This window comes from Poecilia mexicana, unplaced genomic scaffold (genome assembly GCF_051168715.1).
Source record: "Poecilia mexicana isolate PSO_F unplaced genomic scaffold, ASM5116871v1 scaffold_4, whole genome shotgun sequence".
Lineage (NCBI taxonomy): Eukaryota > Metazoa > Chordata > Actinopteri > Cyprinodontiformes > Poeciliidae > Poecilia > Poecilia mexicana.
In genome coordinates, this window is record NW_028263373.1 from 8,916,127 (window position 1) to 8,940,093 (window position 23,967).

General features: G+C 37.9%; 5 protein-coding genes and 1 pseudogene across 5 annotated transcripts; 5 read left to right on the forward strand and 1 right to left on the reverse strand.

Annotated features, from left to right (window-relative positions):
• The first annotated feature begins 983 nt into the window (after positions 1-983).
• Positions 984-2,313, forward strand: LOC106924206 (mast cell protease 1A-like). Its single transcript, XM_014997785.2, has 5 exons — positions 984-1,161; positions 1,245-1,392; positions 1,485-1,617; positions 1,708-1,962; positions 2,044-2,313. The coding sequence occupies exons 1-5, from the start codon at positions 999-1,001 to the stop codon at positions 2,206-2,208; spliced, it is 864 nt and encodes a 287-aa protein (XP_014853271.2). The 5' UTR covers positions 984-998; the 3' UTR covers positions 2,209-2,313.
• A 2,036-nt stretch (positions 2,314-4,349) lies between these two features.
• On the forward strand, positions 4,350-6,790 carry LOC106924203 (duodenase-1-like). Its single transcript, XM_014997781.2, has 5 exons — positions 4,350-4,499; positions 4,580-4,727; positions 4,826-4,958; positions 5,997-6,254; positions 6,332-6,790. The coding sequence occupies exons 1-5, from the start codon at positions 4,442-4,444 to the stop codon at positions 6,494-6,496; spliced, it is 762 nt and encodes a 253-aa protein (XP_014853267.2). The 5' UTR covers positions 4,350-4,441; the 3' UTR covers positions 6,497-6,790.
• Positions 6,791-8,228: 1,438 nt separating this feature from the next.
• On the forward strand, positions 8,229-10,824 carry LOC106924205 (duodenase-1-like). Its single transcript, XM_014997784.2, has 5 exons — positions 8,229-9,638; positions 9,713-9,860; positions 9,945-10,074; positions 10,209-10,469; positions 10,547-10,824. The coding sequence occupies exons 1-5, from the start codon at positions 9,581-9,583 to the stop codon at positions 10,709-10,711; spliced, it is 762 nt and encodes a 253-aa protein (XP_014853270.2). The 5' UTR covers positions 8,229-9,580; the 3' UTR covers positions 10,712-10,824.
• An 883-nt stretch (positions 10,825-11,707) lies between these two features.
• Positions 11,708-13,604, reverse strand: LOC148159921 (G2/M phase-specific E3 ubiquitin-protein ligase-like; annotated as a pseudogene).
• Positions 13,605-19,671: 6,067 nt separating this feature from the next.
• LOC106924204 (duodenase-1-like) lies at positions 19,672-21,113 on the forward strand. The gene is made up of 5 exons (XM_088004889.1): positions 19,672-19,777; positions 19,849-19,996; positions 20,108-20,240; positions 20,365-20,625; positions 20,700-21,113. The coding sequence occupies exons 1-5, from the start codon at positions 19,720-19,722 to the stop codon at positions 20,862-20,864; spliced, it is 765 nt and encodes a 254-aa protein (XP_087861015.1). The 5' UTR covers positions 19,672-19,719; the 3' UTR covers positions 20,865-21,113.
• Positions 21,114-21,240: 127 nt separating this feature from the next.
• On the forward strand, positions 21,241-23,461 carry LOC148159922 (duodenase-1-like). The gene is made up of 5 exons (XM_088004890.1): positions 21,241-22,004; positions 22,084-22,231; positions 22,343-22,475; positions 22,600-22,860; positions 22,935-23,461. Exons 1-5 carry the CDS (start codon positions 21,887-21,889, stop codon positions 23,097-23,099), a joined length of 825 nt encoding a protein of 274 aa, XP_087861016.1. The 5' UTR covers positions 21,241-21,886; the 3' UTR covers positions 23,100-23,461.
• Positions 23,462-23,967: the final 506 nt, after the last annotated feature.

Genomic DNA, 23,967 nt, shown 5'->3' on the forward strand with positions numbered 1-23,967 from the left:
AGCTTCCTGTCAGATATTGCTTTGCAGTCTGCATGTAAAGATGAACCGATACCAGCGTTCAAGCCGTGGCTGCAGAGCTAAGATGTCATCTTTTGTAGCATTATCCAGACTGATCATGGTGTAAAGACTTGCAAGATGCTTTTTGACAGTGTAAATAATTATTTAAAAAATCTAGCATTGAAGCATTGCTCATCAAACAGAAAAACAGCTATTAGCTAAGCTTTGTGAGCTGCTGGAAGGCATAAAAAGGTCAGTAGTTGGAATACCGAGAAGCTAACAATTAGCATCCTGAATTTAAATTGCTTAAGTGAACAGAAAATGCTCTAATAAAGTGTAGGTAAACTTTCATTTTTATCAGTAGCTGTTAAAAAGCCTTTAATTAACAAAACAGCAGAGATTTCCTAAAACATATTACAAAAGTCTTGCAGGCACGACCTTCATTTAAGTCGTCTTGTGGTCATCAAGGCCGCTCATGTCAAGAGCATCATTGAAAAGAGGTGAGCTAAAACACTAATAAAATGTGGCGTTCTTTCACAGCAAAATAAAGATTCAGAATTCTGAGTTTATTCATTTAAAAACATTATTGGACTGTAACTCAGCATCGCCTGGTGTCTATTCTCAAATTACATGGATTGGTATTAAAAAAATAATAATAATCATAATCAGGACATTTTTGACATTTTAACGCAAAAAGCCGGGCCAATAGTGAAGAAGCAGGAAAAAAAAAAAAGATGGTCAAGCTAGTTCAGACAGGGTGTACAGAGAGAAAGTCTGTGGAGTAAAAATGGTTTGGAATTGGAAATAATCATCTAAAAGTCCAAATACGCAATATCAAAACTAAGTAGAACAAAGCATAAAAGACAGGACAGGAGGCGAATCAACGTGACCAAACGTGAGAAATCCTCAAGACAATTAACTGATTTACATCAGACTGACAGAAGTTCAAATATCACAAAGTACTACACAGTTACAAACTTGTTAGCGTATTCTGAAAGGGGATGTGGTGTAAAGATTGCCTCAGATATGCAAACATTAGGCACAAACTTTTGCATAAAAGCAGCAACTTCACCTTCCAAAAACCTAACGCCTTATTGGCTGACATGATGAAGAGCATGGGTTATTTCCTGCTGCTCAGCATTCTGTCATGTCTCGGACAAGCTGGTAAGAGACTTTGGCTTGACATCTAATCTTAAGATGCTGAATAAAGCCTCATCCTAATCTTTGCCTCTTGAATATTTTCACAGTCTATGGGAATAGGATTATACATGGGAAAAAAGTCCAAGAGGACTCGATGCAGTACATGGTCTCAGTGCAAAGCAATGTAGGTCACGAATGTGGAGGATTCCTGCTCAATGAGGAATATGTGGTCACTGCAGCACACTGTGGTGAAAAGTGAGTTTTCTTTATTCTTCTGTTTGTATTTTCTGCTTGACTGTTGAGCCAAAACTGGTTTTGAAATAAACTTTTAATTACAAAAATTTCAGTCAACTGAAATACGTTCTTCTGGGAGACCACAACCTCAAGAGTTCAAAGATAAAAAAAGTGAGCATCAATTCCACATGCAAGCCCCAGGGGTACGAGGACCCAGGACATGGCAAAGACATCATGATTCTTCGAGTAAGTATGCTGAGCAAAGCACAAATATCTCTGGATTTGCCAAAAAAACAGGTTAAAAAGTCTTAATGTTCCTTTTTTGTGTCTTTTCAGCTGTCTGAGAAAGTTCTTCTAAACAATGGCGTGAAAACAATTCACCTTCCTTTTTCTGAGAGTTCCTTAAGAGATAATCAAGAATGCTCTGTGGCTGGATGGGGTAAAACTGAGCAAACTGATCATAGTGATGACCTGAGAATGGTGAACGTGGCAATCATAAACCAACAATTCTGCCAGGAGCAATGGGGCAATCTCCTTCCTCACAATGTGATCTGTGCTGGTGGATATGGAATAAGTAAAGGATTTTGTCAGGTCTGCTTCTTGTATTTTGATCAGAAATAATAGTCTAAACATTGTGATAAATGTCAAACGTTAAATCCTTGATCTTTGCAGGGTGATTCCGGTGGCCCTCTGGTGTGCAATGGGAGAGCTGTTGGTGTTGTGTCATTCAACAGAGGCTTCAACTGTGACTACCCGGATTTACCCAACGTCTACACGGATATTTCTAAATATCTTCATTGGCTCAACAAAGTTGTGAATGAAAAGAAATGTCCATAATTCTTTTTTTTTTCCACTGTCACTGTACATTGAAGCAGAAATTGTGGCAGTTTTGCTAATGTGCCGCTTTAATCTCAAGATGTTGAATAAACTCTTGTCCTAGTATTTGCCTTTTGAATATTTTTAAGTCCATGGGAGTGAGATTGAAAAAGAAATGCAGACAAAATAAAAATAGACAAGACATTTAATCTATTTTTCAAACAAAAGAGAGACATGTACGAATGTCATCACTTTGACAATGCAAGATGCAACAAATAATTACTTTACCTCAGCAAGGAAAATGAAATGGTTAAATTTGCCTGATAAACAAAACAATATTTGTCTAAACTTTAAAACTACAGCTCCATTACGGTGCAATTCATAGTCAACCAGCAGTAAATACACACATACATAGGTACAAATGAATAAACATATTTACATTTACATTATCTTACACCAAGAAGCAAAAAGCACACGCAAAAAAAAAAAAAAACTTTACCGTTTAAGCAAGAGAAGTACGATTAACCGCACTGCTGAGACGACATTATGTCTGATGTTAGGCTTTAGAAAGAATGAGCAGTGTGGGTATGTTTTGTGATCAGTAATGAATCATGAGTTCATGACATAGCCTTCCCACCCTGGACCACATTTGTAACCTTTAACAAAGTATCACCATTTATCAGTTAAGAATTGAGTAAGTGTTTCTGTTGTGCAGTCTTTGACTGTTCAATGATTTAAAGGCATAGAAAACGCAAGATCAGTGCGAAATGAAATTATATTTTTACCAGTGTAATGTGTCTGTTGCAGTTGACAGGGTAGTTACATAATCTCCTGTACATAATGTCCATTTCTCATGTCATTCCCTCAGTGTTGAACAGATGAATATGTAATTATGATAATTCTCCCAGCGCAGTCAGTGCTGGTGGATATGGCATCTATCACTCAGTAACAGAACCTCGAATCTTTTTCATTGTTTTCATCCAAAAAAATGCAATCAAAATCTTCCAAAATGTTAAAAAGTAAGATGGTGAGAGCAAACAGGAACAGGAACCTGTGCACAATAAGATATGGTAGACGAACAGATTAAGGAAGGTGTGACAGGAAAACAATAATTTCACATTGCTTTTTTGAATCTAAATTTAAATTATATTATGACTTGACTTTCCGATATATTTTTGCATGTGTATAACAAGCTGCAGTTTCTTATCTAAGCTTGATAAAGTTCTGGATAAAAGCTAAGTTGTATGAGTGTGAGAGGGATGGACAATTCAGAGCTGGAGGTCAAATACGGAGTTAAAACTTGTTTTCACGTGGGAACCAGGCTATATTGATACACTGAGTGAAAGAAGAAAAAAAAGCAATGTTTTTCAGAGAAAGATGTCAAATTATTTCCATAAACAAGGTTACTTTCTTGTAGCCAGCAAAAAGAAATGTTTGCTTCTTTTTAGATATATAAAAAAATAAAAAAATCTTTTAAACCACAGTGGGTAATGTATGCAAGTTGGAATATTGAAAAGTAGTTCCAGTGACAATATGTACTGTTTTCTGTTTTGTTTGCCTGTCTTATAGACAGACCGGGAGAATCTCTAGAAACAATTAAATGCTTCTGTATGCTGCAATTTTTGGTTAAAAAGTCAACTATAATTTCTAGTGGAGTAGCCAGCAATTGTAGTCACATAAGAATGAATTTTCTTCATAAGTAATCGTTTTCAAGTTGAAGGAAAAAAAATTGGTGCAGTAAAAGTACTTTTGTTAGTACATTGTTTTCAGAAAGTTACTCTCTTATAGTAAGTGACTAAACATAGCTATAGCACCACCCACTACTGGCAATGTGTACAACTGAGTGAACAAACTGTATCTGATGAAAATTGTGTTGCATTTCAATGAAAAACTATAGATTTTCAAATGACATCACTTTAACTTGGTGGCATTTATAAACATGTGAACAAGAAAAATGAAAGTACAACCTAAAAGGGATAGGCAATGACATTAAAGCATTGTGATGCTTAAAAATGTGGAGAAGGCTGGCAAGAAACGTTTCTCATGTTCGTAGTACATTGACTTCTGAGTATTCAAAGATTGTAAAAGATAATTCTCGTTGTCGAGCTACAGTGTGCTTTTAAGGGGGATGTGGTAAGATGTGAAGCTAATATAGATTCCCATAGATAATAGCACGTGCAAGGAAAGGAAACTACGATATAAAAAGGTCAGCTTGACAAACTACGGCACAGCTAGAAAAAGCTTGACTGGCATCATGTTCAGACTGAAGGAAGTCCAGCGTCTCCTGGTGCTGACATTTCTCTGCCAAACAGGTGAGAAGTCCACATATTTTTATCCATAAATAACTAAAGCAGGCCTCTGAACTGGTTTTGTCCTTTATCTTCCTCTTTAGTTCATGGAAGTCACATCATAAATGGGGAAAAGGCTCCTGTAAACTCAATGGAGTACATGGTCTCAGTGCAGAGCAATGGAAAACATGTATGTGGAGGATTTCTGATCAGTGAGGACTTTGTGGTCACTGCTGCTCACTGCAATAAGCCGTGAGTCTGACTCCTTGTTCTATTGTTGCATCCCACTAACAGTAGAGTTCATTTGTTGCAAATGTATGTAATAACCTCTTTACTGTTAATGCTTTCAGTAAACCCGATCTGGTTGTCCTGGGAAATCATAATATCAAAAGTTCAAATGTAAAAAAAAGAAACATTCAGTACAGCTGCGAATTCCCAACTTTCCAAAAAGTTGGACTTGGCAATGACATCATGGTGCTTAAAGTAAGTATGTGTTCATGAAAGGTCCATAACACACGTTTCAGTATGGTTACTGTGGAGAAACTAATCAGTTATTAATATTGTCACACTTGTGTTAAAAGTGTTTTTCTTACATTTTACTTATGTACAAACGTATTACGATCCAGCATAAATCAGTTGTACTGCACCATAAATATAATCAGCAACAAAATTATTATCGCTAGCAGTTGTAGTAGCAAGCAGCAGCTATATGGAGTTACAGACGAGTATTGATATTTTTTATAATTTTTCCCAAATCCCATATTGACTTTTATATCAACCCACATAAAAGATTGCAGTGATGTCACCTTTATAAATAATGGTAAACAAAAAATAATAATCTAATATGATTACACCATTATAACTAATTTTAACATTTTAGACTAATACGTTATAGACGTACTAAATGTTCTTATGAATATTTATTTAGCATGTGTAAATATTCTGGAGCAAAACAAAGGAGGAAGAGTGCCATTGTAGTGTTTAGAGAAGTTTAGCTACTTACACAATTCAATCACCATTTAAATCTTTGCTCTTAGGAACAGATAGTAGAAGATCAAGGTGTGCAAAAAAATATTTTTAAAGGTTTTATTGGCTCTAGTGGCCTTTATTTGATAGTTAATTGACAGGAAAGTTGGTAATGAGAGATGGGGGAAAGACATGCGGCAAAGGTCACCAGGGCTGGAATCAAACCTGCGACAGCTGCGTCGAGAACTGAGGCCTCCATACATGGGTTGTGTGTAACCCCTGTGTCACCACAGCACACCCAGATGTGCAAATTTTTAATTGTGAAAGTTCAGTCTCCGTTCATCAATTGTGCAGATGTTTTGAAGAAAATTATGACACTCTGAATGTAGAGAGAAGAATTTTGGAGTTCTCTAGATTATTTTAAACATTACACAAGTACATGCTATTTACCAGTATGGAGTTACAGATGAGAAAAATAATTTTTAATTATTTTATTTTTAGTCAAATTATTTAAAAAATAGCTGCATTAATATTTGTCTTTTTGTCCATCTTCAGTTATCTGAGAAAGCTCCACTAAATAACAGGGTGAAAATAATTCCACTTCCAACGTCTTCCAATGCAAACCTTAGAGACGGTCAGATCTGCTCTGTAGCTGGATGGGGTAAAACTGGAACCAGCCATCATATGGTGGATGACCTGAGAGAGGTGAATGTGTCGATCTTAAATCCACAACTCTGCTGGGAGAAATGGGGTGGCCTACCTTCCAATGTGATCTGTGCTGGTGGATATGGCACGGACAAAGGATTTTGTCAAGTAAGTCATGTTAACCTTTTACATGCAACAAAATAATTTGGTCAATTCAAAACTAAAACTTGGTAGTATTATTACAGGGTGATTCCGGTGGTCCACTGGTGTGTGACGGGGTAGCTGTGGGTGTCGTGTCATTCAACAAACATAAAAACTGCAACTACCCAGATGTACCCAACGTCCACACAGACATATCCAAATATCTTCTGTGGATCAACAACGTTATGAAAATGAAGAAATGTGTGTAGCAAACTTATTACAGAAGGTCTTCTTGCTCAGAAAGTTGTTCATCTCATTTCATTGCCTTTGTCAACTTCTGGTTTTCTACAGAATTATGAAATAAAGCAAAGCAAAATGAAATTAATTGCTAAAAGTGAGATTTTTTTTTTTATTTCTCAACAGTGTTGAGAGGAAAAATTCTTGAACTTTAAAAAACCTTTGACTCGTTATATCCTCCCTATGCCTGGGTTCAGAAAAATGCTGTGCGCAAAGACTGAGATCACGCAGAGATAACAGTGTCACAATAATCAGCATTTATTCAAGACAGATGCATACTATCACCAGACAAACAAATCACAAAACATCAGAAACCTCAGATCACAAACAGCACATGAATTTACCTGAGAGAGAAAAAGACAAAAGATGGAAACGACAAACAAAAAGCAAAGACGTCTTTGGAGAAGTTGCAAGAGCAAAATCTGATTTGTTACTTCTGTGTAGAAAGTTTTATGTTCTTTTCTTTAATTTATTCAAATAAGGCGTATCTTTGCTCATCCAATCCAGGAGCTATCTCTGACCCTCTATCTGAAGCCAGAAACCCCTGCCGTGTTTACGGCCTTTCACAGATGAGTGTGAAAAGCTACAACTTCTCCTGTATTGTTTTCCCACACAAACAAAAGGCAGTCCAAACGATCCTAGCAAACCATCTGCTGTAACTACAAGTAACATAAAGGTCAATAGGCCAGAATACATCACTAATTTCAAAACCACAATTAGGGCATTTGAATCAAGACAAGTTAAGTTTTAAAACTAGCTTAGTTTAAATTTATTTTCTCAACAACAGAAACATATAAGTATATATTTAACAAGAGTATTATACTGTTTATATTGTCTATGGAGTCAGTTCTGCCCTGGGACGTCCTCCTCGTGGGACATTCTGGACAAATACACCCAACATCTACACAGATGTTTCTATATATCATCAGTGGCTCAACTGCGCTGTGAAGGAAAAGAAATGTGGTTGTGCAAATCTTTAGAGTGAAGCATTGTTCCAGCTCATGGCATGTGGGCGGTGAAGTTGTGGCTTCCATTTAGGTCGATGTCATCCTCTTCTGCTCTTCAGCTGAATAAAACAAAACGCTTTCGAATATCGTCAGCTGTTTCTTTCATTTTCAAACACCATAAACAAAATAACTTCTTCACACCGTTAAGGGTGTGCTGTTTCTGTTACTGATTTGAGTCATGGTGGGAGGTACCTGCAACACATACTGCTGAAATCAATGTTATAACTAGGTTGACTCAAGTAAATCCACAATGTTACCTCTGTTCTAAAGAGGGAGGAAAATGGTCCATGATTTTGTCAAATAGAAATCTGAAATTTCTGGCATCCCAGTGTTAATATGGTACAGTATATTAGATTACAGTAATGTGTGGATTTGCAAGTACACCAATGCAGCTTCTAGGTAAGAGGTGTTTGACGAAGTCCTCGTGGACCGGTATCCTGCATTTTTAGATGCTTTCCTGTTGCAGCACACATGAATCTGCCAGAGAAAGTCAGGTAGGAGATTATTTTGGGTGCAAGCTTCCAAATGTACTTTACAATTATTGCTAAGCCATCCTTGTACATGGTTTTACCGCATTTTCTTTCAATGCAGATCTCTTTTACCATCCGTGCTGCATTATCCAGAGCTTTTGAGTCTTAAAGCATTTTATATGCTCTTTTGGCAATGGTGTGATTTTAGAAGATACCTTTAAAGACTATTTTACATATTCTTAGCCTTTGGCCTATGATGTTCTAAATAAACGACCAGCAGATTATAGAGAAAAGTCCTGAAAGTCTAAAAGGCTAGAACTGACACATCCATGAAAGTTTCACTACTAGTTTCCAACTGGGAGGGAACATATGTAAAAGAGATAACTTTAAGCCCACCTTTCATCTTAAACCAGACAAATTAATAAAGCAAAGAACACACAATTGTTCAGATTCAGATGCTTGTCAGATACACTCCCAGTTGGGCCGTGGTTCCCACTAAATACGTCTTGTATTACCATCTACTTTCCAATGATGTTATAAATTTTATCGTTATGTTGCTCATTGTTTCCTTGGTTTTGTTTTTTCTGTTTTCTCTGCTGGTTTAGAGGAAGACTTGAAGATGTTGACTTGTGTTCTTTCCTTTCAAACCCTTCCCTCACATTTCTCCCTTTCTTTCCTCCTTTCTTTTTCATCTGTGTTCTTAAGTCAGTTGTCCTTAAATAAAGTTCTATTTTATTTACCAAGTAGCAAAATCCATAATGCTCCACTTGTGAAAGTAAATCTGTTGACACATTAAAAATCTACTGACACATTAAAAAAAGAATTAACTCGAGATATTTTCATGCAAGATTTCATGAAATTCTGATTAAATAAAATACATTGCTATTTTGGGCTTCATCAATACTAAAAAGGTTAATGAACATTTCCCTTTTATTTTACACATTTTTTGTCTCATCAGTCAAGGTAATTAGTTTGTCCTTTGTTGTTTCTCCAATTTATGTTAGTTTGGTTCATAACGTGTTGGTTTAATCAACAAATGCCGGTGAAGAATCATATTGGTTGAGAGAGAATGGACTGATTGGCTTTTTGAATGTATAATTATAACAATTTTTCCATGAGATAAAATAAAATTATGTCAGGTTTGTAATTATTATTTTATTAGTGGTGAAATAAATGGCACAGATTTACTTACTAATTATGCAGCAGTATGATTTGGTTTGATGGTAGTCTAAACCACAAATGTATTTGTGAGAACCTAAGAAAATGGCTCTGTTTGAAATTAACAGAGTCCCAAAGAATCAGCTGTGAATTAAAGTGGGAGAAAGGTTCTAAGCAAACCAGCAAAGATGATAATCTCATGAATGTAACAGTTCACAAGAAACTCATTCAGTTTGAGTCAAACTTGACTCAGACTGGTGAGGGCTAAAAAAGATGATACTGGTTGAAAACAGGTTACTTTGACGGATGTGGGTGTAAAAAAAAACAGATTGCTGTAGATAACGACTGCCTGTAAACCAAACAGCTGTATAAAAGGCCCAGATAAACAATCCTTTGACCACAAGTTGGATCTGCTGGCATCATGCACCGTTTGTCTACATTTCTGTTTTTCAATGTTCTAGCATGTCTTGGACAAACTGGTAAGAGAGTAACCCGATTGTCTTTCTCCAACTGTCTCACTGAGCCAATTGCTAATCTTTGCCTGTATTTTCAGTCCAGGGGAGTTACATCATACATGGGAGAAAAGCCCCAGCCAACTCGATGCAGTATATGGTCTCATTACAAAACAAATGGGGTCATGTGTGTGGAGGATTTATGGTCAGGGGGGACATTGTGGTCACTGCTGCACACTGTGCTGAAGAGTGAGTTCCTCTTCTACGTCTGTTTCTTATTGATGACCATAAAAATGTCCCCCCTCATAAGAATTTTAACATTTAATTCTTCAGTGAACCTAAGCGTGTTGTTCTGGGAACCCACAAGCTATCGGAGAATTACATGAGCCTGAATATTGAATACTTCTGCAAATTCCCGACTTATAAATCCGTTGGATTTGGTGCTGACATCATGCTCCTTAAAGTAAGTATATACCAATACAAGCAACATGCAATGTGACATTTGGTGCACACCTATTAATGTGTATTTTATTGATTTAATGTGGAGGTAGTTTTATAAAGATCTAAGTTAGTATTTGTCTTTTTGTGCATCTTTAGTTGTCCAAAGAAGTTCCGCTAAATAACAGGGTGAAAATAATTCCACTTCCAACGTCTTCCAATGCAAACCTTAGAGACGGTCAGATCTGCTCTGTAGCTGGATGGGGTAAAACTGGAACCAACCTTCCTATGGTGGATGACCTGAGAGTGGTGAATGTGTCGATCTTAAATCCACAACTCTGTCGGGAGATATGGGGGTCTTACTTCCCTTCAAATGTGATCTGTGCTGGTGGATACGACACAGACAAAGGATTTTGTCAGGTAAGTCATGTTGACCTTTTACATGCAACAAAATAATTTGGTCAATTCAAAACTAAAGCTTGGTAGTATTATTACAGGGTGATTCTGGTGGTCCACTGGTGTGTGACGGGGTAGCTGTGGGTGTCGTGTCATTCAACAGAAATTTCAACTGCAAATACCCAGATGTACCCAACGTCTACACAGACATATCCAAATATCTTCCGTGGATCAACAACGTTATGAATACAAAGAAATGTGTGTAGTAAACTTGTTGCAGAAGGTCTTCCTGCTCAGAAAGTTGTTCATTTCATTCCATTGCCTCTGTCAGCTTTTGGCATTCAACCAATTTGTTAAATAAAGCAAAATGCAATCAAAATGCACCCTCTTTTTTATTTATCAAAAGAAATGTATATATGTATTGAGAGAAATATACATAGTATTTATAGTCAGGTCCTCTTCTTTGTGCTTCTCACGAATGGAAGAGGTCCTCATCTCTTAAGGGTTAGTTCAACCAGTCTACAGAGGAAACTCATATCAGATGGTTATATTCAGGACCTCCTTCCTTTGGTCATGACTCCTCTCTCATACCTGTGGACTACATGTTCCAGTACAGCTCTGTTGAAACCCACTAAAATTTTTTGATCACTTTGAAGAAACGTACGGACCTACCTAGTGCTTAAACAGTGTGCAAAATTTCTATATTGTAAATAACTTTACTTCTTTTTTTCCCCCAAGTATTTCAAAAATATATAATTTTTAAAAGATTTTATTGGCTCTAGTGTCCTTCATTTGAGAGTGGTCAGATAGGAAAGCAGATAATGAGAGAGAAGGAAGACATGCATCAAAGGTCATTGGACAGGGACTTAAATCTGTGATGGCCTAACTAAGCCATAGGTAGTTAGCCATAACTATCTATGTGACCCATAGGTAGTTATGGCTAACTACCTATGGGTCACACACTCTATCCCTACACTTGCCTCATAATTGAAACTGTATTCCACAATGTGGTGCTTTACGTAGGGGACTAAACAGCATTTTTCTCATCTGACACATAGAGAATAGTCTGATCAGGAACAGTGCAGAGGGGGAAATGAGATGGATGTGATAGAAACCAAAGCTAAGGAGACATTTTTTTTATTGATTAAATTAATTATCAGCTTGTCAGCTTCTGGTATTCAACAGAATTATGAAATAAAGCAAAATGCAATCAAATGCTAAAAGTGGTGATTTATATATATATATATATATATATATATATATATATATATATATATAATTTCTATGTAAATGCCTGTTCCATGTTTTATGTGGCGATTGTAGGTTATTACCCATAGTACCCAGTAGGAGCATTGTAGTTTGGTTCATGTTGAGTTAGTGCCTTCATTTAAACTGTAAAATAAGAGGAAGTGTTGCTAGCCTCTTGTCAGTCAGCACTTTGGGCTGAAATATCCCACGAGGAAGAGGATATTCTTCATCTTAATGATTCTGGACTGTAGCACATTCTTCAGAACCAAGTAAACAGGCTAAAGGTAGCACAGCACTGACTTTACCGCCATAAATTTGCAGCCCTTGGACAGCGGAGTGAGGTATATGTTTAGAGCTCTATAAGTTTAAGTTAGTGTTATTATTATTATAATGTATTCATGTTTTGTGTCAAACAAAAGCACTTAAGCAAAATGTATTTTCTTTTCTTTTAGTTTTCCCGGTGTATTTGAACCACGGTGTATTCAGTGCACTTCAACAACTTGGTTTTGAAAGAAGTAAATACGAATCTACTGCACCCGTCGAAGCTCTCCGTGTTTTCTTGGGTCTGGGGGACTGCCACGTACTATATATATGGTTTATGGAGTCAGTTCTGAGTCTGCCCCGGGACATCCTCCTCGCGGGACATGCTGGAAATCCTTTTCCTTTTTTTTTTCTTCCTTAAAAAAATAATCTTGATTTGAACTAAATCATTCTTAAGATATGCTGGGGGAAAAAAAGAAAAAAAAAAACAAGAAAAAAACCCAACTAATTCTCTCCTAAAACAGCGTGTTTCCTAATGCAAAATCCATACTTTCTTTGAAATGATCATATGTCTCCAGCATTGGCAGTTTCAGGGGGTGGATGCAGGTGTTAGCCATAGGTAGTTGCCGACTTGGATGGATGGACTGCTCATGCAAAAACTCAATTGAAGGCTGGGGAGAAAACCCAGCCGGAGGAATGATAGTTGCACCTGTTGCAAAGGCAAGTATTTTGCCAAGCTTGGACGGTCCTCCTCCTTCGACATCTTGAAGGTAATCTCTCCAAAATGTAACTGTGCGTTCCTCTGCTCTTCTCTTGTTGCTTCCCACAGCAGACAGACGGATGTTGAAAAGTTGTTCCATTATTTCAGCAGGGAGAAGGGGGGTTATTCATGACACATTAAGGGTTTAGAAGTTTCTGGGTTCATTGTGATTGCATCCAGTACCCCAAGAGTTTCCAGTCCATTCCTAAATCTTTCAAATGCTCCCATCACTATAGACCACCTGAAACATGAGAATATCCTGAACCAGGAGATGTTTGTCTTTGACCCTCTTGAGTTGCCTGAGATATTCAGAATTTGCAAGATGGTCATGCAGTGGTTCAGTGGCATGTATCAGCTCTATGCACTCTGACACCTTTTGAACCTTGTCATAGAGATTGTTATCAGCACTATCACTTAATGCAGGCTTCACAGCAGAGGCACCACCTCCGAGTCGAGAATACAAAGCTGATGAAACGAATCCTGGTAGAGGACCCCTGTTTACCAAACTTGCAGCAATAAAATATTGATCCCCTCAGAGAGCTGAACTGTCAAGAGCTGACTTCAGGTTTCCATCTCGCCTTCAAACATTGGTGACTATGCTATGGCTTCCATTAACAAAGGTAAAAATACTCTTTATGGACCACCAAGGTCCACAGCCTCTTCAATCCTAAATCGTCAAAAAACTTGATGGACATCTGGTACCTGGAATTGTAGGACAGTCGTATGAAACCTCACAGTGCTCCATCCAGTACTGATGACTTGTTGATATTAATTTGACATGTTTGGCTAGTATCAAACTGAGATGCAAGTTTAAGACGAACCTCCTTCGCAGATTTTGGGTTTGGCTCGTCAGAAACCACCTCACTCTGAAGACTGGCCTTTATGGCCATTCAAATCTGGAAGTGATCCAGTTGTCTCTGGATTGGAAGCATACATTAGCTCCGACCTATTTAGGACAGCAAGAAAGTTCCTAGCAATGCTAATAGAAAAGCACATTACAGCAACATTAACTGAATTAGCACTATTGAAATATTAAAACATGTGCTCATAAAAAATGAGTTCAATTATATTGAAAAAACACACAACAGTAATAATACAAAACCTTACAATATTGTATTGGCTTTGATCAGTTAGGATTTTAGCCACTTTTCAGTTAATTTATTGAGTTACTTGCTAACGGAGCAATCACTCATCTGCTACACTACGCTACATGGGATTTCCGGCCTTCAGCCACTCACAACAGAAGGTTTATGGGATTTAATAAAAGCGGGTTTACTATTTTGAATTATATATTTTGCAAAGCTGTTTTAGTATTATTTTACTTACCGATTTCAAGATTCTTCATCGAATTTTACAAGATCTTCCGGGATATTAGCGGGAGCAACCGTCAGCTCTCACGCTGTCTGATGAAAAATCTCACCGCTGCAGTGAAAGGGGCGGGACAATCAATCTTATTGGCTGATGTGAATTCAGACTGCGCCAGTTATTGGTTGTTTAAGCCATCATTAAAAACGAACACTAAAGGCGTATTGCATAGTTTTTAAAGTTCTTAGCACTTTTTACATATATTTTTGAAGTTATTTTTTAACTCTATTACTTTCTAAATCTTATTGTAGAATAAGACTTGAAATATATTTACTTATGCTTTTTAATCTCATTGTAGAATACAATATTAAATCAATATTTATTCATTCTCACTTGTGTTTTGAACACTGGGTTACAAACAACATCTGTAAACACAAAACAAAGAGAAGTGAAAATGAATACATTATAAGTGCCTTGGAGATGAATAAGTCATGGGACTGCAGAACAGACATTTCTGAGATTAAGGAGGCCTTTAAAGACAAATTTCCTGAGGAGACAAGTGCTGAACTTTTGATGTCATATAGCTACAATCTTGTGCAACCAAGGTTGTGGGACGGCCAAGAACTCAATGGCTTCATGATTCACAAGCTATTCAAGGGAAAGTCAATGTGCTTTAGACCATCAGTCCTTCCTCCATCAGACCTTCCTCTTGCGCTTGACCACACAGTCTCCGAGGAAAGCTCTATGGAGTTGGACGCCCCATTAGCTTCCAGTCATCATAGCACTACCATTCCTAGTCAGACAAGTTATGACATGAACTTATCGTAACAGCGAGAGGAAACCAGAATTCATTGATACAGGATTCAAATTACCTACCAACCAGAAGGCCTAGGATTATCCAATCCTCAACAATACCACCAGAGTCCACTGATAGCCGCCCAACCAGAGACTATTGATAGTATGTCCACAGTGAACCAAACATTTGACTCTTGTGACAAACTATGCCACCTACAGTTCATTAATGAGCTCCATCTCTGACCTGTCTTCAGACGAGGAAAAATTAAATCTGGCGAGCCCAGCCCAAAGGATCGAATGAATGGTCACCAACAGTGAAACTTACATTTGACATTGAAAGGATTAAAAATATTGGGTTATTTTATTTTTCAAAAGCATTCAAATTTTGTTTATTTGTAAACCTAGATCCACAATGTTCCCTAAATTAAATTCTGCTCTTTCCTCATAGACACTATGTGCTTTCTTCTGTTATTGCTCACACTTAGGCTCCCACAAATTCATGATCTTCTGATCAGGCCCAACATCCCTTTTAAGTGTGTAGTGTTGGTATTAGTCACTGAAATAACTTAACTTACCTGCCATCTACTAACTATCAAGGGTATTTGAAGTAACCTTTCTTGTGGGTGTTACGGCGCTGGGCCTTGTGGGCCTGGGTTGCAGGTCTTGTGTCTGTCTTTGTGCTCCTCCCCTTTACAGGTGCTGCTGATTTGCTAATTTGGAGAGCAGAGTACTTGAACCTGGCTGTCTCCGTCTTCTGGATCGCCTTCAGCGTCCACTTGACACTTGTGGTGTTTGTTGCCAGGCCTCAGCTTCCCTCCTTTTTGCACATTTGCGTTTGTCTTTGTTTTTGCACTTCAACACTTCCATATGCACTCATACAACACATCCAAGCATTTGCATTACACCACTGATACTGATATCCACAATCCATTGTTTTTGTTAAATACAGGTCCGTCTCAAAAAATTTGCATATTGTGATAAATTCATTATTTTCCATAATGTAATGATAAAAATTAAACTGTCATATATTTTAGATTCATTGCACACCAACTGAAATATTTCAGGTCTTTTATTGTTTTAATACTGATGATTTTGGCATACAGCTCATGAAAACCCAAAATCCCTGTCTCAAAAAATTAGCATATTTCATCCAACCAATAAAATAAAAGTGTTTTAATACCAAAAAAGTTAACCTTCAAGTAATTATGTTCAGTTATGCACTCAATACTTGTTCAGGAATCCCTTTGCAACCTTCAATGCGGCGTGGCATGGAGGCAATCAGCCTGTGGCACTGCTGAGGTGTTATGGAGGCCCAGGATGCTTCGATGGCGGGCTTAAGCTCATCCAGAGTGTTGGGTCTTGCATCTCTCAACTTTCTCTTCACAATATCCCACAGATTCTCCATGGGGTTCAGGTCAGGAGAGTTGGCAGGCCAATTGAGCACAGTAATACCATGGTCAGTAATACCAGTGGTTTTGGCACTGTGAGCAGGTGCCAGGTTGTGCTGAAAAATGAAATCTTCATCTCCAGAAAGCTTTTCAGCAGATGGAAGCATGAAGTGCTTCAAAATCTCCTGATAGCTGCTGCATTGACCCTGCCCTTGATAAAACACAGTGGACCAACACCAGCAGCTGACATGGCTCCGCAGACCATCACCGACTGTGGGTACTTGACACTGGACTTCTGGCATTTCCTTCTCCCCAGTCTTCCTCCAGACTCTGGCACCTTGATTTCCGAATGACATGCAAAATTAGCTTTCATCCGAAAAAAGTACCTTGGACCACTGAGCAACAGTCCAGTGCTGCTTCTCTGTAGCCCAGGTCAGGCGCTTCTGCCGCCGTTTCTGGTTCAAAAGTGGCTTGACCTTTGACCTGGGGAATGCAGCATCTGTAACCCCTTTCCTGCACACGCCTGTGCACGGTGGCTCTGGATGTTTCTACTCCAGACTCAGTCCACTGCTTCCCCCAAGGTCTGGAATCGGCCCTTCTCCACAATCTTCCTCAGGGTCCGGTCACCTCTTCTCGTTGTGCAGCGTTTTCTGACACACTTTTTCCTTCCTACTGACTTCCCACTGAGGTGCCTTGATATAACACTCTGCAAACAGCCGATTCGTTCAGAAATTTCTTTGTGTCTTATCCTCTTGCTTGAGAGTGTCAATGATAGCCTTCTGGACAGCAGTCAGGTTGGCAGTCTTACCCATGATTGCGGTTTTGAGTAATGAACCAGGCTGGGAGTTTTTAAAAGCCTCAGGAATCTTTTGCAGGTGTTTAGAGCTACTTCGTTGATTCAGATGATTAGGTTAATTGCTCCTTCAGAGAACCTTTTCATGATATGCTAATTTTTTGAGACAGGGATTTTGGGTTTTCATGAGCTGTATGCCAAAATCATCAGTATTAAAACAATAAAAGACCTGAAATATTTCAGTTGGTGTGCAATGAATCTGAAACAGGGGTCACCAACTCCAATCCTCGAGGGCCACCATCCTGTAACTTTTAGATGCGTCTCTGCTCAAACACACCTGGATCAAATAAACTGCTCGTTTCCAGCCTATTGCAGAGAGGAATGAATGCTGGTGAGGGAATTCAGACATTTTGGAGCAGAGGTGAATCTAAAAGTTGCAGGATGGTAGCCCTTGAGGACTGGAGTTGGTGACCCCTGATTTAAAATATATGACAGTTTAATTTTTATCATTACATTATGGAAAATAATGAATTTTATCACAATATGCTAATTTTTTGAGAAGGACCTGTATTCATTTTTATACACTTTAACCCCTGCATGGTCTCCCGTTTTGTTATGACCTTGAGCCAGTCGTAACAGTGGGTTACATGTTCCATGTGGATTTTGGTAAAAGTATGACATCTTTGTTAAAAGTAGGATGACTTATGATTGTGGGCCTCTTTCTCGATTTTGAGGTCCATATTCCAAAATGTTGCTCGTTTTGAAACGTTGACCACCGTTTGTGGCTTTTGGGTGCTGGTTAGCTTTGGCTGTGCTGCTGCTGTCAGCAGGCCCAGGAGGAATCCTGATCAGATGCCTAAATCACCTCAACTGGCTCCTTTTGATAGAAAACTGAAGGTCCTCTACTTTGAGCATCCGACAGATGAAAGAGCACCTCATATGTTCAAGGTTTAGTCCAACCATTCTACAGAGAAACTTATATCAGGACCTCCTTCCTACGACCATGAGCCTTCCTTCTTAACTACAGATATACTCAGACCCCTTTACGATTACTTGAACCAGTAGTCTTACATCATGCTTGCCTGATTACATTACAGCTGATCCCCACTAAAGTTTTTTGATCATATTACAGAAATATATGTACCTACCTGGTTTGTAAACAGTAAGTGTAATTTTGTTCTGTTTGTAAATAACTTTGTTTCTTTTGATGTTGTCCAACAATTTCAAAAATGTTTAATTTAAACTTTATTCCACAACAACCTAACATCTAGCACAGTGAGAGGCATAGTGCAGAGCAGGTTGTAGTGCATTAGAGTTCTCTGGATGTGATAGAAACCAAAACTAAAAGGTCCCTTTTTATGAAATGAGGTAATTTGAGGGATTTTTCAGCATCCGTGGAATATAGACAATGTTTTGCATACATTTGTGATGAAAATGCAGCTTATGTCTCTGGTCCTTTATTCCTCTTATAAAGGAGCGAGTTATTTTCTAGGACTTGTCTTCTGGGTCACAAGAAGCTATTTTAAAGATGGCTCAGATTGTGAGCCATCTTTAAAATTTAAACTGACATACATTGTTTTGAGACAGGAGGTTAACGTATGGGTTTGTTACCCTGCATCATCCTTATACTATTGTTGAATGAGAACACAGGCAGATGAATGAACAGCAATCAGACAGAAAACAGCTTCAATCTGATTTTATCAACAAACTATTAGTTAAAGGAGATAAATTTGTCACCACAATGTCCCTTAATAGACCAGATATGTGATTGTGATTTCCACTCAGCATATAAAAGATACAAACATGAGATGGATTGATGTGACATCTTGAAGTATTTCAACCATTTAGGGTTTCCCAACCCTGGTCCTCAAGGCACACTGTCCTACATGTTTAGAGGTTTCCCAGCTCTAATGTGCCTAATTCAACTGATTGCAGTTCATCAAATTCCTGTTAATTAGTCATCGATTGAAATCAGCTAAACTGAAGCAAGGAAATACCTAAAACATACAGGGCAGTGTGCCTTGAGGACCAGGGTTGGGAAACAGTGGGAAAATCCAGCAAAAAGTTTACGAGAAGGCAGGATATGTCCTCATTACTACACTGCCACCTGTTGGTGACTCTAAGGGAGTACTTGACTATACATATTTTTCAAATTGTTGTCCTTACACTATTGATGCTTAACAAGTGCTGGACACATATTCCAAGGCCAAAAATACACAAAGCACTAACAAGAGGTTCACTGTGGAGAGATGAGACCTTTAGATGTATCTGTTGTCCAGTTCCCCCGCATAAGCAAAAGCAAATGAATGACTACAAAAATGAACAAATCCTATTTATAAAAAGCTGAAAACCAATTTAGCAAAAAGCTGGAATGTAAAATAGAAAAGCAGTGATATGTGGAGGCATATTAGTGCAAAAACTTGCTAAAGAGATCATAAATACCAAAAAGCTGAACGTTTTGTTAATACAGATGTAAAACTAAAAGATCATTTGAAATGTTAAGTGGCATGAAGACTGAGTTATCTAAGTTTCCAACCAATAGAGTTTTAGTCAGAAGAACTGACTAAAACTCTTATCTGAAACATCAAGATGGGGGCCTATAGGTCGGCCAATGTGGTAAAAAAATTATCTAGATTTTAGATAATGAGTCTAGCTAGTGGAGCAATATGCTATAAAAACCTCAGCCTAATTTTCTCACAAGCACAACCCATAAGTGGTGGCACGATGCACGGCCTGGGTACATTGCTGCTTTTCCACATTGTGACATCTCTTGGACAAAATGGTAAGAAATCTTTTGCCTTTTACTCTCTAACTAAAATATATCTGAACTGATTTCTGAATCCATTATTGTAGTCCATGGGAGTGACATCATACATGGGGAAAAGGCACCTGAGAACTCAATGCAGTACATGGTCTCAGTGCAAAACAAAAGGGGTCATGTGTGTGGAGGATTTCTGGTGAGCGAGGACTTTGTGGTCACTGCTGCACACTGTGCTAAAGAGTAAGTTTTTCATCTATGTCTGTTTCTGAATGATGAGCATTGAAATTGTGGTAAAATGACCATAAAAACTGTGACTGATGACCATAAGAATTTCAATTTCTAATGCTTCAGTGAACCTGAGGATGTTGTTCTGGGAACCCACAAGCTATCAAAGAGGAACTTGAGCCCAATGAATATTGAATACATCTGCAAATATCCAACTTATAAAGATGTTGAATTTGGTGATGACATCATGCTCCTTAAAGTTAGTATATATTAATACAAGTAACATGCAATGTGACATTTGGTGCACATATAAATTATATAGATTTAATGGAGATAGTGCTAAAAAATGATGAACTATTTCTTGTCGATTTGTGCATCTTCAGTTGTCCAGGAAAGCTCCACTAAATAACAGGGTGAAAATAATTCCACTTCCAACGTCTTCCAATGCAAACCTCAAAGACGGTCAGATCTGCTCTGTAGCTGGATGGGGTAAAACTGGAACCAACCTTCCTAACGTGGATGACCTGAGAGTGGTGAATGTGTCGATCTTAAATCCACAACTCTGTCGGGAGAAATGGTGGGCTGAATTTCCTTCCAATGTCATCTGTGCTGGTGGATACGACACAGACAAAGGATTTTGTCAGGTAAGTGTTACTGCTCTTAATATAGTCTAAAATATTTTGGTCAATGTAAAAATAAAACTGTAATATTTTTACAGGGTGATTCTGGTGGTCCTCTGGTGTGCAACCAGGTAGCTGTTGGTGTCGTGTCATTCAACAAAAATTTCAACTGCAACTACCCAGATGTACCCAACGTCCACACAGACATATCCAAATATCTTCCGTGGATCAACAAAATTATGAAAATGAAGAAATGTGTGTAGCAAACTTGTTACAGAAGGTCTTCCTGCTCAGAAAGTTGTTCATCTCATTTCAATGCCTTTGTCAACTTCTGGTTTTCTACAGAATTATGAAATGAAGCAAAGCAAAATTAAATCAAATGCTATAAGTGAGATTTTTTTACTATTGTTGAATGAGAACACAGGCAGAGGAATGAACAGCAATCACACAGGAAACAGCTTCAAGTTGATTTTATCTCCAAACTATTGGTTAATAAAGAAATAAATTTGTCACCTGGTTGTTCTTCCCACAATGTTTCCTATTAGACCAGATATGTGTTTGTGATTTCCATTCAGTATATAAAAGATACAAACATGAGATGGATAGATGTGACATCTTGAAGTATTTTAACCATCTCGGAAAATCCAGCAAAAAGCTTACTGAGAAGGCAGGATATATCCTCATTACTACACTGCCACCTGTTGGTGATTCAAGGAGTATTTGACTATATGTCTTTTTTCAAATAGTCCCGTTTTAAAACCAATACATGTACCCATGTATTGGATACACGTTTCACATGTGTTGTGTTGGATTCATACTGCGAGGTTTACAATAACAATAGGTTCATTGTGGTGAGATGAAACATTGAGATGTACCTGCTGTCCAGTTCCCACATAAGCAAAAGCAAATGAATGACTACAAATGCCGATTCATAAAATGCTGAAAACAACCAATGGAGCATTAAACTGTAACGTAACATGGAAAAGCAGTGATATATGGAAGCATCTTGGTGCCAAATTTCACTAAAGAGATCATAAATATCAAGAAGCTGAAAGTTTTTTAATGCAGAAGTAAAACTAAAAGGTAATTTTAAATGTTACTAAGTGACATTAAGACTGAGTTATGTAAGTTTCCAACCAATAGATGAAAGTACTATATTTTTATCTGAAACATCAGGGGTGGGGTCTATTGATTGTTTAGATAGGAGTAGGAAACTTTTAGATATTTTTTTACTGGCATATGTGGTAAAGACAATTATCTAGATTTTAGATAATGACTCTAGCCAATGGAGCAATATGCTGTAAAAACCCCAGCCGCACAAACACAACCCACAAGTGGTGGCACCATGCACGGCCTGGGTACATTACTGCTATTCAACATTGTGACATCTCTTGGACAAAAGGGTAAGAAATCTTCTGCCTTTTGCTTTCTAACTAAAATATCTTTAGCTGATTTTTTTTTTTCCTACATTCATTGTTGTAGTCCATGGGAATGACATCATACATGGGGAAAAGGCACCCGAGAACTCAATGCAGTACATGGTCTCAGTGCAAAACAAACAGGGTCATGTGTGTGGAGGATTTCTGGTGAGCGAGGACTTTGCGGTCACTGCTGCACACTGTGCTAAAGAGTAAGTTTTTCATCTATGTCTGTTTCTGAATGATGAGCATTGAAATTGTGGTAAAATGACCATAAAAACTGTGACTGATGACCATAAGAATTTCAATTTCTAATGCTTCAGTGAACCTGAGGATGTTGTTCTGGGAACCCACAAGCTGTCAAAGAGGAACTTGAGCCCAATGAATATTGAATGCGTCTGCAAATATCCGACTTATAAAGATGTTGGATTTGGTGATGACATCATGCTCCTTAAAGTAAGTATATATTAATACAAGTAACATGCAATGTGACATTTGGTGCACATATAAATTATATAGATTTAATGGAGATAGTGTTAAAAAATGATGAACTATTTCTTGTCATTTTGCACATCTTCAGTTGTCCGGGAAAGCTCCACTAAATAACAGGGTGAAAATAATTCCACTTCCAACGTCTTCCAATGCAAACCTTAGAGACGGTCAGATCTGCTCTGTAGCTGGATGGGGTAAAACTGGGACCAACCATCATATGGTGGATGACCTGAGAGAAGTGAATGTGTCGATCTTAAATCCACAACTCTGTCGGGAGAAATGGGGGGATCCATTTCCTTCCAATGTCATCTGTGCTGGTGGATACGACACAGACAAAGGATTTTGTCAGGTAAGTGTTACTGCTCTTCATATAGTTTGAAATATTTTGGTCAATGTAAAAATAAAACTGTAACATTTTTACAGGGTGATTCCGGTGGTCCTCTGGTGTGCAACCGGGTAGCTGTTGGTGTTGTGTCATTCAACAATCGTGCCAACTGCGACTACCCAGATGTACCCAACGTCTACACAGACATATCCAAATATCTTCCGTGGATCAACAACATTACGAAAACAAAGAAATGTGTGTAGTAAACTTGTTACAGAAGGTCTTCCTGCTCAGGAAGTTGTTCATCTCATTTCAGTGCCTCTGTCAGATGGTGGCAGAACTGTGAAATAAAGCTAAAGGCATAATCTTTATGAAAAAACATGCTATCAATATATGAATTCAAGTAAATATATCAAATACAAAAATATACCTTTTGTGATGTTTTGTCAACAAGAATTAAACCTTGTTGCCCATTAATTTAATCTTACAAATGCATTTGAATGGGTTGGAGGTACTAAGTATTTTCCAGTTTATAGCACAAGCAAGTAATTACATTTCCTTTGTTTGACATGAGAATGCTGTATCAAAAATAATTTATAATAAATTTGACTTTGCATAATTGCTATATCTGGTGCTCCTTCCCTGTCTCACACTTTCCTTTCAACACGTCGCACAGCAATGCTTCTCCAAGATTTCAGAAGATCCAGGAGATTTGGACTGAGAAGTAGTTTGCATGACAAGCACAGATGTGGTTAGGCTGGCAGATCGATGCTCTGTGAGGATGGAGCTCGACTGCGGACTGAAGCTCCAAAATGTCGGTAAATAGGCGGAGATTTGCATGAGCAAGTGTTAAGGCATCCCTGAATAGCTGCCATGTGAGATTAAAGGATTTTTCAACTGGAAATCAAATGAATCACAACAATAATCCGAGTAGGTTTTTCATGAAGTAACATTGTAACGTAATAAAAAAGTTCATTTTGTATAAAATCCGCCTCTTCAGCCTCACATAAATATGCCAAACATCGGTTCAATTTTAAAGTATTAGACATAATCATAGCTTAGTGATACTTTACACTTTTATTTAGTTTTCAATTACAGAAATTTCATGAGAAATGACATCCTTATAGTAAC